The sequence below is a fragment of the Gallus gallus genome, chromosome Z, assembly GCF_016699485.2.
Source record: "Gallus gallus isolate bGalGal1 chromosome Z, bGalGal1.mat.broiler.GRCg7b, whole genome shotgun sequence".
NCBI classification, from domain to species: Eukaryota; Metazoa; Chordata; class Aves; order Galliformes; family Phasianidae; genus Gallus; species Gallus gallus.
In genome coordinates, this window is record NC_052572.1 from 37,812,478 (window position 1) to 37,826,286 (window position 13,809).

Sequence of the window (13,809 nt, forward strand, 5' to 3'; positions counted from 1 at the left end):
AGATGCAGATTTGATGTATTTTAGAGACTCTTAGAGAAAAGGACTCGATTAATTTTTGGTGTTTTCAAGAGCATCTGCAAAGTACAGGCACAGCCACAGGTGTAGAAGTTCACAGTAGCCTGGGACAAAGGCTAATGAGCATAAGGTAAAGTCCCTGAAAATCTACTTGCGTGTAGTTATTCCTCATAACAGAGACAGTGCAGCACTAGTGATAGTGATATACAGTTGAAAAAGTACTTTTTCTATTATTCTTGTCTCTGCTATTTTGAATGCAACAACACTGGGAACAACACTGCGAAGACAGCTTCTCAGCTCTGGACCACATAACTAGTATGTCTAGTTCTATTTAAGTATGATTATCCATATGGGCCTTTCATTTACCAGACATATTGCACAAATGAGTCCCATTTCCTAGTTTGTTTTTTTTTCAAATGACATCTTGAAGCACTGGTAAATATGTGAAAGTCACTTGCTGCTGCGGTTTAACCCTGCAGGCAGCTTTGCACCACACAGTTCTTTGCTCTTCCCAAAAAAACCACAAAGTAGAACTCACGGGTTGAAATAAAAACTGTTTACTAAGGTAGAGAAAAGGAAGAGGAAAAAATGGATAATATTTATGGTAATTATGTATATATATATGTATTTATAACAAGCAATGCACAGCCAATTGCTCACCATCCACCAACTGATGCCCAGCCAGTTCCCAAGCAATGACAAGCTGCACAGTGAACTCCCTGTTTTTTCTACCTTTCCTTACACATAATGACACATGATTTGGAATATCCCTTTGGCTAGTTAGAGTCAGCTGTCCTGACTATGTCCTCTCCCAGCTTCTCATTCCCCTCCAGCCCCCTTGTTGACAGGACAATAGGAGAAGCTGAGAAAACTAAAACGTCCTTCACATTGTACAGCACTGCTCAACAATAAGTAAGAGGTCAGTGTGTTACCATCACTGTTTTTCTCCTAAAACCAAAACATAGCAGTATCAGACACTGCATGAAGAAAAACAGCTCTGTCCCAGCTGGAAGTAAAACACAAATATAACTTACAAACATATTACATGACTATCCCTCTGAAATTTAATTCTCTCCTTCTGTTTCTCCTACTTTATTTTCTAAAAAATGCCATGTCATCTCCTGAGTTTCTTTTCTGAAGGCATATTGCCTTGATGATTTGCTTTTGCCTTAAGCAGAACTTGAAACGAACAAAAACAAAAAGCTGTCATTCCTTAAAACACAAATAAAAACCTGCTCTTTTTCAGAAACTCTTTCAGAGTATCCAGATACAGCATGACACCATCTACTTTTGAGTAGGTACAGGTGTGCAAAGGGAACTGAAGATTTCTATTAAATGCTTGTTGCTTCTAGGGACACAGGTTCATAGAAACCAACACATCTTGAGGAATTGTAGCAGAAGGTTAAAATCCATTCAGTCAGTTCAGACAGCTCACGTCATGAAATTTGAAATGACAAGAAATAAAGAGACTTGGGAAGAGTGAGCATTTTCTTCACTGGGAACATCCCATTTTTGACCTTAGGCATTAACCTCTCAGCTGGTAAAACTTTGGGAAGATTGAAGTTGCAGTCTTAATAATGACTGTACAGAAATGGCATCTCCTTATCTCTTCAGGACAAGTTGCTTATATAAAATTATTACTGTGTGCCTAGAGTATGTTCTTTAGAGAATCTGTGCCTTTTCTGAAAGCTGTTGGACTTGTTTATATGGCAGCTAACACTACTGTATTAAATTAAGATTGTTAGAATTTCTGTCTGCCTTTCACTAGGGTCTGTCCTAGATTGTTAATTTCATGTTCATTTAACTAGGCCAGTACCACAATCATTGTCTTCCATCAAATTCACTGTCTTCCATCAAACCTAGCTGTTTAAGAAGAGCTAGCTGTAGATATACCTTAAGATCCTAGAAGTGTTGTAAGGGCTTATCTTGGATAGTTTCACCAGCATTTTCATAAGTCAGCAGTCATTATGATGATAGCTGAAGCATATAAATGTTGTACTGAATGACAGATTCAAAAATTCCTGTTTCTCTCCATCCTATTGAAGAGAATAGCAGCTAATATATGCTAATGGAAGCTTCATAGTGCTGTCAAATACGATGTCCTTTTATTGTGATTAATGACATTGCCCTCATGTGGTTAAGGAATTTGGAGCACTGTTTTTCTTCTTGAAGGTTTCTCACTTGCTGGCAGTCCCAAACTCTTTTTCTCAAGGTAGACTCAATGCTTCTCTGACAGTGAACCCATAGTGCTGAAAAATATGCCTTAGATCTTGGAGGTAATTTACACCTAAACATCTCAGCTCCTGTCAGTAACTTCCCTTTGAAATAGCTCAAATGGGATTTCCACTTAAGGAACTTTTTTTACACATTTTCTGCTGAAATATTTACTCAGTGAAAGAAAGAGATAAGGGGTTGTAGTTCAAACTGCTGCCACAACATCTGCTTGCAGCTTGAGAGACAACACTGCTGAATAAAGAGATGTCATGGTTTTATTATGCTTGATATCTATAGCTACAGGACAATAAAAAGCTCTGGAAGCATGTTATTCCAGAGGATCAAAAACAAAGATGGCACAATTATCACTGTACTGAGATGCTGTCCCTTAAGGCAAAGTAGTTGTGATAGCTCCCTGCCTGAGCTCCTGTAGACTTTGTTATCCTTCTGTCTCCTGAAGAACAAACCTGCTGCACCAGTTCAAGCAGGGGAAGAAGTACCTGGCCCCTGCCACAGAGAATGCAGAAGAGACAATAATGTGCTACTCAGTTTTTTTCTGTCCCTGTTCCTGGCCTCTCTTACACTCCCCACCACTACATTGAGAGTTGATCTTCTGAAAAGCATACACAAAGCGTGTAAGTCACCCTGTAGTCCTTAGTCATGTTAATCTCAGCTGCAAAATCACTTCTTTTATTTGCATGTATAGGTACTGTGGTGTTAGGTCTGTTCCTGCTGCAGTTTCTTTTCTTAATACTGTCAGGACATTTATGGAATCTCTGTTCATACAGGCTGTCCACTGCTCTTGATTTTCATTGTATAAATTAATGCAAAATTCATAGGAGGGAAGGTAAGAGACAAAGAAATTATAAGTATATTGCATTTATAGGGTTCAGCTTTTAGCTGATAGTAGATAGAAGAAATTATTTCAAGAGTGTACTTTTATGAAAGATATTCTTAGGACAAAAAAGATTCCTTCTCGGCTTCATTATTCTTGATTCTGACCCTTGATGAGTTCACTGATCTAAGGATATGACATTATAAATGATTTAATCTGTCTTTTTCAATTTCTAGGATCTTCCATTTTGTTTCAGTTGCTGACTGCTTGATTTAAGCATTGACTCTTAGGTCCTGCTAGCTTCATCTCAACTGCAATAAGTCTTTTGTGTCTACTTGTGCGTGTTTACCCATGAAAACTTTTACTATCCTTGTGTATTTTATATAGTACGTATAATACTGAATATTGCTAATGTAAATGTGTGAAACCTGTACCTCATACATGTAATTGTTTCACTGTACCTAGACACAATGTGGCTGTTTTTTCAGGTCATATTTTACATCTCTTCCAGTATCAAAGCTAGACAGACCTTCTTATATACCCTGTACTTCTTCATGATATTCTGATCCCCTGATACTCTCCTTCACTCATCTTTGTGCACATCCACTTTGGAAATGAACTACAGTGCTAGTGAGTTACATGAAACGAAGACACAAGAATTGTCTGTACTTTGGTGAGAAACTGTGTAAGCAAGTTTGGCTCTCAGGCGGATATGTTATTAGTGACTTAATCTCAAGGATCTACTGAAGCTTTGAGAATTAGGTTTTGGCCTCATGGGTCATTGGTTTTTCTACCTTCACGAAAAGTTTCTGTCCTGTGGACTGCTGTTCACTAGCAACTGGTCACAACTCCCTGTGCATTACCCTTAAGCTTCTGTTACGTAGTAGTGATTTCTTCTACTGCCTCTACTGCCTTACACTTTCGAGGACATATTTCTTTAAAAAAAAAAAATAAAAATTATAGACCAGAGGCAATAGATTCAGATTAACATTGCCTGAAAGAAGGAGATTTAGAATAAGTAAATCTTTGTGTATGATTCATTATCTTACAGAAAATATTGGAAGAAAATTTATTATGAGATGGGAACATTCCAATACTAAGTAGACAAATGTCTCCTTAGTAGGTATTGCATGTGATACTTTATATCATGGATGTCCAACCTTTTGGCTTGCTTGGTCCACATGGAGTCAAGAGAAACTGTCTTGGGCGTCAAATGAAATACATAATATAGTTAATGTAACACAACTTTTCTGTACATTTCTTTTTTAACATAAAAATAGCAGCAAAACATAAAACTAGTGGGATGTTTGACCTTGTTTTTGTGGAACTAATGCATCAGTCTGATTCAGTGGCAGTAGCAGCAATTCTTCATGACCTGTCAAGGTGTTCATCGGAGATTTTTGGAGAGAAATTTTACTCTTCCTGTGATTCATCTTTTAAAACAGTTGTTCACAAATGTACAGACTGCCAAAAAGCACTAGAATAAAGTGTAATTGTGAAGTAAGGGGTATTTTTCAATGATAAGAGAGGGCTTATAAAAGTCCAGTAGAGAGACATGGTCAGATTTTTCTTTGGGTTGAGTATCGGATTGCAGGTATTGTACTTAGGTTGACTGAAAATGCATACAATTATTTGCCATCACTTGAGTTAGCACTGCACTGTGCTCTCCCCATGCGCTGGTATCAACCCAGGCATTGATGAGCATGCACCAGTGTTTGGTGGCTGTGAGCAATTTTGTATTAATTATACACTAATTATGTATATCTGTATATTATTACATAAAAAATAAAAAAGGTCCATTTGTTAAACACAGATGTTTGCATGAGCAGAAACACGTACTATCATATACTTGCGTAGCAACAGGCAACCCAGTTAACATCTCTGTACCTTGGTTTTACAGTATCTAAAATGCACCTGACCATCTATGACGGAGACACTGTGAACTTTAGTTCATCTCTGTTTGTAAAGCACTTTGAGGTTCTTGGATGGTGGAAAGCGCAAATATAAGGGCAGAGTTCTAACTGTGCTGTTATAAAACCCCATGCATTTTTCTAATTTACTGGTCTTTTTGTTGATCTTGCTGTGAAAAAAAGCAAACAGATACTAACTTATGTTTTCAGTGCAATACAGTCTTCAAGTTCACAAAGGACTTAGAGGTCAGAGTAGAATGTGGACATATAATGTCATGTATCCAGACAACCTTTTTTTTCCCTTCCAATGAAAGAAGTAAATACCCTCCACATGTGCAACTCATTTGCGTGCATGAAACCTGTTTGATTTCTGAAGCTATGTTCTAAATTTCACACATTCAATTTCTTCCAGATCACCACAGACCTGAGGCAGCGTTGCACAGACAGCCATACTGGAACCTCAGCCTCTGCACCAATGGCTGCAGGCATCATTGCACTGGCACTGGAAGCAAAGTAAGATCTGAGTTATACTCTGAAAAAATAATAATAAAAAAAAAAAAGAACATAAAATCTGATTTTTTTCACTCATCTGGCACCTATATTCAGGGATCTCAAAGTGCTTTAGAAACTCTGATGTGGTAATTCACAGTACCATTCCAAAGGGATATGGGGATGATCAGCATGGCAATTTTATATGCTGGGACAGTAGCACTATGGAAATGATGGCAGACTACACGGGGTGTTCAAATGGTGTTGAGCACAGGTAGCTTCCACTGAGTGACTTAGGATATTTATTATAACAGTGCCTTATGGTTCTCTCATAGTGCTGCCCAGATCCACTGTACTCTGCAGGCCTTCTATACTCACCATGTTCCTCTTTGCAGTGTCTGTCCTTGAATGTCAAGGAGAGTATTGAGAAAGTGTTAAACTACCATGTATTGAAAATAGTATTGTAGGTAAAACAAAAATTCTCAACTTCTGTGTGCTGAAAAAAGAAGCCTGTCTTTTTTGATGAAGTTCTGTATCTGTAAAAATCATGGATAATGTAGGTCCCCAGTCCTTCTACATTTATCTCAGAAAACTTTCAATTCTTCAGACCTTTTCTCAACTGCAGGCATTTGTTCCTTGTCTTCAGTAGATATCTTTAATCTGCTTTATGAAGAAGTGGAGACTGCAGATTTATCAGACAGAACTGTGTTTCAAAACATCTTGCATTAGTTTGCACCCTGTTGTGTAATGTTTGCAGGAATAGACTGTAATGCTCCACCCCAAATCTTGTTTGAAATCAAATGGTTCTAAGTGCTAGGAGATTGATACTATTAGATTATGAAGAAAACCAGTTTCCTTTAGGGGCAGTCCCTTTGAATGCATTAAAAGGTATGCTTACAGTAGTTATTTCAAGTTGTGCATAACTCATCGTAGCAGGGTTATGTTTCTATTTTTAATGTTACTTTTTTGAAGAAACCATGAGTCAGTACTCAACATAGAATACATTTGTGCTATTGAGTTATAGTCATGAAAATTAGTTTGTAATTGAAAACCTGATATAATCTTAAGTAGTGCAGAACTAATATCATTATAATTACATTTTCTTAATTCATTCATTAGAAACAAAGCTATTTTGAAAAGTTAGCATAATGTTACTATTTCAGAAGAAGAACATTCTTTTCAATCTCTTCTTAATCTTAGTATTAAAACCCTTAGATTTTCTTCTAAACAATCTGCACATGCAGATAAAGATGCATGTACAAAAACTTCATTCTGATGAAAGTTATTATTAATTACTTCTTAATGAATTAGCATACCACATAACTCACAGTTTGCATTTTTTATAATATTTTTGAGTTCATTTCTGACAAATCATTGTAATTAAAGGTCACAAGGAATTATATCACATAATACCTACAATTGAGCTATTGTTTATTGTGGTGTCCTATCACAAACTGAAAACACTTCGCATTTTATTTTTCTGTGTACTTTGGTGATAATATGTCCAAGGGAAATCCATGTTAGTGCCTTCAGACTAGTGTGTTTTGACCCAAATTAATAATTTCTATGACAAAAGGTACATTAGGAAGACAGGCAAGAGTGTACAATAACTTTTATGTGTGGTGAAAACAGAATGTGCCAGTCACTTTTTCTGTCTTTGCAGTAATCTGTTGTGTAGTGCTAATAAGATTTGAGGAAAAATCATGTATTTTTTTTTCTATCTTTTTAGATTCTGTCCAGTTTCAGTATATGGAAGCTTCTCACTTATTTCTAAATCTCAGCCTGGGTATTTAACTTAACACAAAGGATTTATGCTAATAATAGCAGGAATGTAATTTCCTCATTTGTGTTCCATTCACTAACTTTTCTCTCTTAAGAGTACTTACAACAAAAATGGAGCCAAGGGAGGGAAACAGAAGTGGAGAACTTTTTCCAGCATTCCACTGCTGTTTTCTCCCATAAAATAATCCGAATCCATATCTAGGTTTGGAGGAACATTTAATCTTGTGAAGTTAGTGAAGTAAGACCTTAAATACTAGAAGCAGATCATGTCATAACATATTCAGTTTTAATGTCTGAGAGGTGTGTATATATGAAATCAACTCTGATGATTTTCAGTAGTTTCTGAATGACAGAATGCCTTGGGATGAAAGGGGCCTTAAAGATCACCCAGTTCTAACCTCCTGCCATGGGCAAGGCTGCCCCCCACCAGCTCAGGCTGCCCAGGGCCCCATCCAACCTGGCCTTGAATGCCTTCAGACATGGGGCATCCACTGCCCTCTGAGTAAAGAGAGTTTCCACTTAACATCTAACAACTTAAATCTCCCCTTTTCTAGTTTAAAGCCATTTCCACTTCTCCTATCACTATCATACCACGTAAAAAAGTTGGTCTACCTCCTGTTTATAAGCTTGTTCAGCAACTATTGATGAATGTCGGTGGGTACAATTTTTTCCACCTGGAGGAATTCAGTTCCATACCATTGCTCCATACACACTGCCACATCAGATGCCATTCTGTCAGGCTACCCCTCTGCTGCCATTCATCACATGGCTGCAACATATAATGGAACACCGGTGGGAAGGTTCAGCCTCTACACATGATATTGTGTCTTAGCAGAAGAACTTGTTGGGAGTAGTCTGCATTAGGACAAAGTTTGTTGTCTCATAGATTCTTCCTTAAATTCCACATTGCTGCCTGTGTTAAAAGCAGAAGTGTTCATGTGAGATATATAAAAAAAGATCAGTTGGAAAGGGGTTTTCCAAGGTTAATTATATTCTTCATACAGCAAACTACACAAAAATTGGAGCACTTAGTTCTGAACACTTCTCAAATATGTCTGTAATAATGTATAGTTTTATTCCATTTTGTGCTGGAAAACACCACAGAATATACCGTGGAAGATTTTGAAGCCTAAAAAGTTGTTTTCTCCCAGAAGCCAAGTTCTGTTCTTGAGAGACGTCAGCAGTCAAGTGGAGCACTAGTCTGGCCTTTATATGAGATAGAACAGCCAAGTTGCTTCAGCTCACACGCAAAGGTACATTAAAACAATGGAAAATGAGCAAGGCAGATTTCTGTTCCAAGCTGCCACTTCTTTCTTTGATAACCTCCATATGGTAAGTAAGATTGGCAAATAGCTCTTACCTGCTTACTGATTTGAATGATCCACTTAGATGGTTTTCCAACTGGAATCTGGTCCCAAGATCCAGACAACCCGGAGTTTTGTGAGGGTTGCCCATTGACTACCCCAATTTCAAATAACATGAACACATCATTCTTACGAGTTGTAGTTTCAGTCCAGTATTTCAGTATCAAGCAGCAAGCTTTCCTTCAGGAGCCTAAGATTGGTAACTCAGTTTGAGAGTGTTTGAAATTCTCATGGGATATGCAATAATTGTCACACAAAGAAAACTATCTTTTAGTCTTTGTATTCTATGATCTTCTTATAGTGTTATATGGTTTTCTTGTAGCACTTTTATCTGATCAGTTCCCAGTGTATCCAGTATCCTGTTGAGATTCTGTGAATAAATGCTAGGTTTTATGTTACATTTCATAGCCAGTATGTAATGCTGAATTTTGCTGTTTGTAAATGAGCAGTTAGGGGGAGGAAGTGTAATGGTCAAATAGTCAACAGTGGTAGCAATCTTATTCCTAAAAATAAACTATTTGTGTTGCATAGTACCATCTACTGTTGATATCAGAAAAACACTCTCTCACTGATCAAAGGTCTGAATTTGATATTTGGGTGAATCAGCCAGGAGAAACAGAATGATGCATTGATTCCAGTGGGCATTGTGCCACGTTCCTATGGAAAAGCCAAATAACAATAATAAAAAAATCTTATGTTGCTTCAGCACTGCCAAAAAAATACATTATACATCCTCAAGTAAACTGCATGTGCCACTGTCTAAAATCCATTGCATCATTTCCAGTCCATGTTGTATAAACTTCAGTTACATGAGTAAGAAATAGCACCTGAAATCAAAGAATTAATCTACTGTATTTCCATGTTTTCTCAGTGCTGTAGATCTGGAGATTCTGTACCTTCTCCCATAATTCTCTTCATATGCGCTGTATACTCTATTCGTCTTTGGTTATACAAATCCAAGCCTAGAACAATATTGGGAAAAGATAAAGAATTTCAGTGAATTCTGGTACCACTAATCCATTCAGAATATAGACAATGCACTGCTTTCTTCTAAAAATTGGGTAAAACTGAGTACGATCACTGAGACGGAAAGAAAATTGGGCTCACGTTGCAGGAGATTAGGAGCATCAGAAAGAGACCTTGGATTTCTGAAAGCTGATCAGATGCTTTCAGTACTTCCCGTATTGATTGATTTTATTTCAAGCTCCATTAATAGAGGAAGAAAAACATTGTACTGTTCGGTGAGGGGCAATTCTGAATACAGAGAACTTGTTCTGTGCCACAAAAGTTACTAGGATTTTATTTTTTCATAAGTCAGAGACTATAAGTGATTCAGACAGTTGAGGCAAAGTGTGGAAGTACTGCTGAGTGACCTCTGTGTGCAGGATTTGCGTGTAAGAGAAGGAGAGGTTATGAATTAAGTGCAGCAGCCTTAGCTCCACTGATTGTCTGACTGTTATAAAAGGGGATGTTAGAGTGTCTAAGTAAGAAATCATTTTGTGAATCTTCACTTTTTTTCAAGTCAACTTAAAACAGTGCTCTTAACAGTGAAGTATTTGAAAAATGTAAACACAAATAAATGCTGAGATCAGAACCTCAATGTGTTTCTCTTGAGCTTTAAATACTTGTGTCACTTTTGGAATTTTAATTATTAGGTTGAGATTGAGTTGGAAGTATTTCCTTGAGTTCAGGTTGCCCGGTGTTTCGCATTTTAAGGTCTTGTTTTCAGTTACATATAATTTTGCCAGAGAATAATCATTTGGTCTGAAATTTTCCATGTAACTTGCTTTTAAAAGGTTTTAAGAAAATTCCATCCAGATATTCCTTAAACTGAATCTAGATTTAAAAATAAAATGTTATAATCATTTTTAACCTTTCATTGAGATTTACTGTGTCTGCACTTTACAGCAACAGCTAGAAATAGAACAAGTGGTTAGCCATTATTCTGGTGTCAAGGCAATGCCTTTTGCTTTTATAAGTTTTTGAGAAATCTGAGTTGGCATGTGCTCTGTTGAGAGTTTTAAGAGTTTGGCAGCTCTATTCCCCGAAGTTTCTTGGTTGACTAAGTGTTCCCCAGCCTCAGCTTTTAGAGGCTACTTAAGGCTGTCTCTGAAGTTGCTCTTTGGCTTGCCACTGCCCATCCAGACTCTGACCGTGAGAGCAGGGAGCCCTTCTACTTTTCTCTGACCATGTCCTTACAGCAAAGGGAAAATGTGGAAGATGCGAGAACAGCAGATTTGCAGGACTGCGGTTTCCTGACTGTCTTAAGAGATGCAGCTGTGTTCCTAGAAAGGCATTTTTACTCATATTTCAGCAATTGTACGTTGCTTTATACACAGAGTTAATTAATACGATGTTAGTGCAACCAGTAATTGACCTTTGACATAGTATTTTCAGTTGCGATTACCTTTTTTTTTTTTTGACAGTCTCATCTTTAGTCAGGCTTGAGTTTGTTCTGGCTTTCTTTCAAAGGGTTTTCATTGGGTGAAATTAAATGATAAATATCTGATATGGATATTTCTGATATTTCTGGGAACCAGAAACCTACTGTAAGCAGAGAACTGACAACTAACTCTGCAGCAACCAAATAAAGGAACATCTTGTTTGATCTACTAGTTAAATGAACAGTGGCTTACTAGGTCAGATAAAAAAGAAATCAGGAGGGTAGGAAAAAACTTACATTTACAAGATATGTGCTAATCAGCAAGCAGATGATATTCTTTGCTTTTCTTGCAAGGAGTTGATGGAATTATTTGCAGAGTACATGATAATTAGAACTCATACGAGCATCAGACATATCCAAAGTGCATATTTTGTGTGTCCGTATATACGCATGACTCAATTTTTAAACACTGAGCTCCATTTTTTAACCTCCTGGTTTTTAGGAATTAAATGGTTACGGTGTATACCATTTAGACATGTAAGCACAGGGTAAATGTCACATTTAGGAGCTCTCTTCATTTCTCACCTATGTTAAAATTCTGTGTTGCAAGAGATGTCTTCACACTGACTCTTTGTATGACCTGGAAAAGAGAAATTACTCCCACTACCATACCTAATATTCCCGTCCATGGGGTATAAGTAGGAATCATTAGGACAGGTAATAAGGTTATAGATATCATGGGACAGTATGGCTGATTTGTAAGTAATGGGAATGTGTGAATAAACCAAGCAAGTATTTCTTATGTTTTGGTTATAGATTTATCATAATACCTGTATGGCTGGCATTATGCAAGTATCCATGAAAAAAAAAGATCTCCTACAGCTGTACAGGAAGTCTAGGACACAGAGACTCCTTTTTAGATATTTCATAGCAGTAATTATCTGTGTCTGTTCTATCATAGCTAAGATTTGCAAAGCAGATTGTTTGATACTTATAAAATGAAATATGATCTTAATTCACCCCATGATACTGTGTTTTTTTCCTTGATTCTCTGGGAAGAAAAAGTATTCTTTCAGCAATTCGTATAAGCCTCTGCTGTTTTGGCAAGAAACAGCCACCTTTGGATAGGCCACCTTTGTCAAATTGAAATTGCCCTTCATTAAAGTAATGCGGCAGACATTATTCATCTTGGTAACCATAACATTTTTGTAAAAAGGCAAACTGCACCCTATGTGTATCATCATTATTTTGAGTTACATTCTTACTAATTGTCCCTCTTGCACCAGTTATTTATTTTGTTATTTTTGGCACTGTGTTATTATGCAAAAGAATAGAGCCTGAATATTTTATTTTTCAAGATTAGTCCAGTTGTCACTAGGGAGACTACTTGTGGAATGAAGAAATCAGATTTATCCAAAAATGATGACCTACTATTTCTAAGCAGCCTGAGTAATGATATTTGTTCCTGTTTAAAGATACAGTTAAATTCTCAAGTGAATATTACTGTAGTATAATTTGATATACTTGTTCTGTTTCATCTTTTCCTCATTTACCTTGTTTCATAAACATTTTGAGAAACCTGAAAGAAGAGGGCTGTACCTTAGAGTATAAATAGTCGATTAAGGTCACAACATTCATTATTTTTTGGCTGCTGGACAAGCACTTTGTATGTAATTGTTCTCACTTCTGCTTATTCTGGTTTGATTTTGGGTATTGTCTGGTATGCATAATCCCAAGGCAATTTCAGATGACACATGAATTTTTTTTTTTTTTTTTTTTTTTCTGGATGGAAATTGCTTGTTTTTGGAAATCAATCCATTATCAAGCAGAGTAAGGTTCTTGTCCACGTATTTGTTCATTTCAAGATGTTTAGTCTTTAATTCTTCTGAGATAAATCAAGTGGTAAATCAATTAACATTAGTGACATCTTGTCTGGATCTGGGGCCCACGTGGCTTGCAAGCAACTGTTTACTCACTTATCTTCAAATTTTGACGTTTTACAAATATTTAACCAATTCTGTGATTTTTCCAGATGTTTTAAAATTGGCGGCTAGACTGTCTTGTCTAAAAAACAAAAGGAAAAAAGTCCTTCTTCTTTCTCCAAATGAACTGCTATTTTGACATCATTCCAATTTCTTTCTTCCTTTTTTCTTTTTGTTGAAGTTTCTGAAAAACAAATATATATGGGCAAACAATTGCAGACCTATTTTTTTTTCAAATGGGGTGTCTATTGTAGAAAGAAAATTTCAAACCGGTAATAACTCAATTTTTAGTATTATGAAGGCCCTATAGTAGGCTACAGAAATTAATTTGAATATTGTTCTTATGCTGTTAAATCTCTTTGATATAAATATGCCCAATCTGCCATTCATTGAGAAGAAAACATAAAATCTTATTACTGCTACAGTTAGCAAACATATAAGGAAACTATATAAAAGACAGACTGATTTAGTGTTGTACCTAACTGTGCCCTGAAAATTGGAACAGCCACAAACTGTTTCCTTAATTGTTATGTTTAGATAAAGATGGTAGATATAACGGTTCAGTTTTTGCGATATGCCATTATTTTTGTTCTTAAAAGCAAACCTTAATTTTGAGAGTTAGTCTTATTTCTGATTCTGCAACAAAGTCCAATTTATGGGATGCCCATATCCCCAAGGCAAAGCCTTAGATCCTTAGTCTGAAGATAGATAGAGGCCGCCAGTGCCACCATCCCTCTTTAAATTATCAGTTGAGTGTGCCCTATCTTGAATATCTCATTTTAAAGATGAGAGAAGTGTTTTAGTGCCTTATTTTTCGCCAGTAGCATGGCCAGTT

At 36.6% G+C, this 13,809-nt stretch overlaps 1 protein-coding gene across 4 annotated transcripts in view; it reads left to right on the plus strand.

Moving 5' to 3' along the window:
• The window catches only part of PCSK5 (proprotein convertase subtilisin/kexin type 5), a 262,061-nt gene that overhangs the window by 132,584 nt on the left and 115,668 nt on the right, over window positions 1-13,809 (plus strand). For all 4 annotated transcript variants that reach the window (XM_015280354.4, XM_424841.8, XM_040655981.2 and 1 more), the window contains exon 9: window positions 5,387-5,487. In XM_015280354.4, the coding sequence (XP_015135840.2) occupies window positions 5,387-5,487 (101 nt within the window). The remainder of the gene's footprint in view (window positions 1-5,386; window positions 5,488-13,809) is intronic.